At 33.4% G+C, this 3,901-nt stretch overlaps 2 protein-coding genes across 3 annotated transcripts in view; both read left to right on the top strand.

Annotated features, from left to right (window-relative positions):
- Positions 1 to 1,151, top strand: part of LOC107598900 (little elongation complex subunit 2-like) — an 8,482-nt gene extending 7,331 nt beyond the window's left edge. Inside the window, exons 10-12 of the mRNA XM_016290338.1 lie at positions 342 to 508; positions 959 to 1,088; positions 1,135 to 1,151. Of these exons, the coding sequence (XP_016145824.1) occupies positions 342 to 508; positions 959 to 1,088; positions 1,135 to 1,151 (314 nt within the window). The remainder of the gene's footprint in view (positions 1 to 341; positions 509 to 958; positions 1,089 to 1,134) is intronic.
- A 1,380-nt stretch (positions 1,152 to 2,531) lies between these two features.
- LOC107598854 (little elongation complex subunit 2-like) overlaps positions 2,532 to 3,901 on the top strand; it is an 8,432-nt gene continuing 7,062 nt past the window's right edge. The window contains exons 1-2 of one of the 2 annotated variants that reach the window (XR_001610608.1): positions 2,532 to 2,591; positions 2,895 to 3,135. Coding sequence is in view for 1 of the 2 variants with exons in the window: in XM_016290302.1 (XP_016145788.1) it covers positions 2,550 to 2,591; positions 2,845 to 3,135 (333 nt within the window). In the remaining variant the exon portion in view is untranslated. Of the gene's footprint in view, positions 2,592 to 2,844; positions 3,136 to 3,901 lie in introns of both variants that reach the window. The other variant, XM_016290302.1, reaches the window with a different exon arrangement.

Raw genomic sequence — 3,901 nt, 5'->3', positions numbered from 1 at the left:
ATATATATATATAATTTTATTTATAATAATATTTTCATTTTAATATGTAATAAATGCAAGATATTTGTTGCAAGATAACATATGCAAGATTAAGTCCATTATTATTATTATTATGTATTTAAATAATTTCAAATATCAGGTTCAGTGTGTCAAATCAACATTTGATTTTTCTGTTCACACTTGCATTCAAAAAACAGATCTGTGTCACATGTAAGAGGGGGAAGAATCTGAAAATACTAGCATTTAATAATAATATTATGATCTAAAGGGGCCGTATTTGATATTTTTAGAATTTTAAAGTCAAGGTTTCTTGCACAAAAAGTTCATCCATCTATCCGCAGGTCTTCTGAAGGAGGATCTTCAGGTCAGTGCTGAGGATGAGATGGACTATGATCCTCCAGCAGAGGGCAGCGCTCTGTACAAACTCTACAGCCTGCTGGACGTTCTGCTCATGGTGCGCAGCAGTGTGGACATCGCTCACCCCAGACACGACAAAGACACCTTCAGGGTGAGCTGGACACATGCTAATACACAAACACAATGATCCTTTAGTTAAAAGGTTGAAGTGGACGCCCCTAGAGCAACAGATGAGAACATCATTCAACTCCTCAGGTCTTGTGTAAACACTCACAATGCATCTTATTATCATTATTAGTTATCATTGTCAGTGATTTTTAGCGACCCTTTATTGGATTTGAATCAGTATGTCAATATGCCAAGCATTAATCTTTATATTTGAACCAGGGTTGAGTAATGTCCACCACACCCTTTCTTTAAACAGTCAGCTTTCCTGTGCAAAGCTGTAGAGTTGACTTTTCAATCTTATCAATGTTTTATCAGACTCTTTCCAGTCAATGGTTCTCAACGCAGCACAGGATTTCTTCTGCGTGTGGTTATAGAGCACAGTGACTTGGAACTGCCATTTGAGTGGGTAATGATTGAGTCTGCTCTCATCCAGGCCGTCCCGGTGCATGTTTTACCCAAGCTGGAGTATCAGCTGTGCTACGGGGCCGAGAGTCTGACCCACACTGAGGCCTGTCAGCTGTGGGCCGAGAAACTTCTGCACTCCAGTACTGTGTCCTTCATAAGTAAGAGACCTGATGAAATGTGTTTTATTTCTCTTTATCATGAAAGGTTATGCAGTTTTATAGGGTGCTGTATGCTGTAATTCTGTCACGAATCTGTTTGAGCAAATCAGATGGAGAAGAAAATATCTATAGTGTGAGAGCATTTAAAAAAGATCATGTTCGCGTGACCTGTAGAAATGAAAATATGTAGTATTGCAGAGCTAAAAAAAAGCGATGGGCTTTTAATAACATCTTATCAGTTCAGTTCATAAATTCATAAATAGCTGATTTAATAATTCATTTGCATTAGCAAGTCAAGTTTTTGTTAATAAAATAAACTGAAAATTTTAATGTCAATTCATAACAGATTCGTGCCGTAAAATGTAGTGAAAATAAAAGCATCGAGTCTTGAAAATGTTGTAAAAATTGATGAATCAATTCATAACTGAATCAGCAATTCATTTGCGATATCAAATTAAGCATTTTCATGCTTTGTTATATTGGTTCATGTCAAAGAAAATGATAATTAAGTTTTTTTTTATAATAAGATCATTTCAATTAATTTTTATAATATTGTTATTTAATATTAATATTTCTTGAATATTAAATATATATTGTTTTGTTTTTATAACATTGTTTTACATTTTAAAAATTATTTTTAAATGTATAAATAATTTTCTTTATTAAATACTACAAATTTACTGCATAAATTTCAGTGCATCAAATCATAACAGATTCAATGATTCATTTGCATTATGGATTCAAATTAAAGCAATGCTTGCGCTGTAAAATGTTGCCGTAAAAATATATCTTGGTGAAAATTTTAATGAATCGGTTCATACCTAATTCAACTAATTTGATTATTTATGCAAACAAATCATTGAATCAAAGCATTTTTCATCTTTGAAAATGTAGTAAAAATACATGTAGGTAAAAAAATTGATCTGAATCAGCGATTCATTTGTATTATCAAATTAAAGCATTTTTCATGCTATCATGAAAATGATAATTAAGATTTTTTTAATAATAAGATTTTGATTAATTTTTATAATATAATTATTTAATGTTAATAAGAATATTAAATATTATTTTTGTTTTATAATAAATAATGTCCTAAATTTAAAAAATGTAAAAAAAAAAAAAAAAACTATATATATATAATATTAATTGAATACTACAATTTTACTGCATTTTACTTCTTGCTTGAATCTAAAACTTTTAAAAATTCCAATTCCAAAAAGTTTTACAGATTTTTTTTTTTTAAAGAATGTCTACATGTTTGACAAATTCTCACAGATTCTCATCTGAAATACTGTAATAATATTTATTTAAATTTTTTTTTAATATAATTTAATTATTTACTCATTTTAAAATGTATTTGAAACATTAATTTATAGTTATTAATTATATTAATATTTTATCTCTTGTGTCAAGTTTTAATGTAATTTAATGTGATTAAAAAAATTTTTCCAGGCCAACTAGATGTTTAAACACCCTCTACCACTTACTGAAAAAAGTCTCATCGTGAGTTTCTTTCACTTTTTTAGATCAATTTTAAAATTGTCACTTTACCCTTAGCGTGATTTGCATTTCTTTCAATCTGTCGTTAAAAGTGTGTAATTCTGCATATTAAGCTAGGGTATGTGAAAGCATTTTAACATTACAAATGACATGCGTAAGCTTTAGGTATTGAGCCTGTAGTTCAGTATTTGTAAGAATGTGACATTTTCGTTGTTTGCACTGGAAAGCTTGTCATCAACTACAAATTTCCTTTCAGCTGTTGCAGTGCTGTAATTTAATAAAGCCATCTTTTAACACCTGCCCCAGATTACTGGAAGGACGATACCTGTTAGTCCACAAACCTCGTGAGGGTTTCGTGACCATCTTTAAAGCTAGCGATGAGACCAAGGCTGCTCGCGGCGTGTACCACCTGCAGAACGCACACTGCGGACCCCCAGCTGTGTCTCCAGGGATTCCCTGGGTTCCCCTGGACCCCTCGTATGTCCTGCCATTTCACCAGAAACACGGCAGGCCGCCCTGCACCTTCCCCCCACGTCCACCCCCTCAGGTATGACCATCTTTTCGCTTTGAAATGTAGCCCAAAGGTTTGCATGTGTGCTCCAGACATGTTAAACCTCGGTGCTTATTTGGGAAAATTGGGTTCGAATTTAGCCTACAGCATACCTTTATACAGTATTTCCAGAGGTGGTTTGGTGTAGTGGTAGTAGTTAAAAGTTGGTAAATGAAAGGTTGCTAGTTTGCATATGTGTGCTCCAGTCATGTTGAACTGTGGTGCTTATGTTGGAAATTTGAGTTTGAATTTAGCCTGCAACTTAACTTTTATCCAGTATTTCCTTGTGGTGGGGTGTAGGGGTGCTCCGATCAGGATTTTTGGGGCCGATCACAGAAAGCAGTATCTGCCGATACCGATCTTTTTAAAGCTATTTATAGTGATACTCCAATCAGGATTTTTAGACATTTATTCAGGGCCTGAATTTCATTTTTGAAAATGGGGGGAATTCCCCTCTTAGCTGTCTCTTGTGAGAGGGGAAGCAGCACGGTCTGTGCTTTCACACAGGAGTCCGCTACTGATCCGTGGCTGTTTACTACAAACACAACATTTATCCATTATTTTGATTTCAAATCCAAACATTGTCACTGAAAAGTTTTGTTTTTTTTACACAGTACAGTAATACAATCTTTCACAGACATGTTTAAATAACACATTATTCAATGCTTTTTACTTTTGCATTTACTTCTAGATTTATATATTAAGTTGCTCAAGCGAGTGGCAAATGTTATCACAAACTTACCATTGACAGAAATAGTCAGCT

Source organism: Sinocyclocheilus grahami, unplaced genomic scaffold (genome assembly GCF_001515645.1).
Source record: "Sinocyclocheilus grahami isolate Dianchi unplaced genomic scaffold, SAMN03320097.WGS_v1.1 scaffold257.1, whole genome shotgun sequence".
NCBI lineage: Eukaryota > Metazoa > Chordata > Actinopteri > Cypriniformes > Cyprinidae > Sinocyclocheilus > Sinocyclocheilus grahami.
Note: the sequence above shows the minus strand (reverse complement) of the source record. Positions and strands in the feature narration are given on the sequence as shown.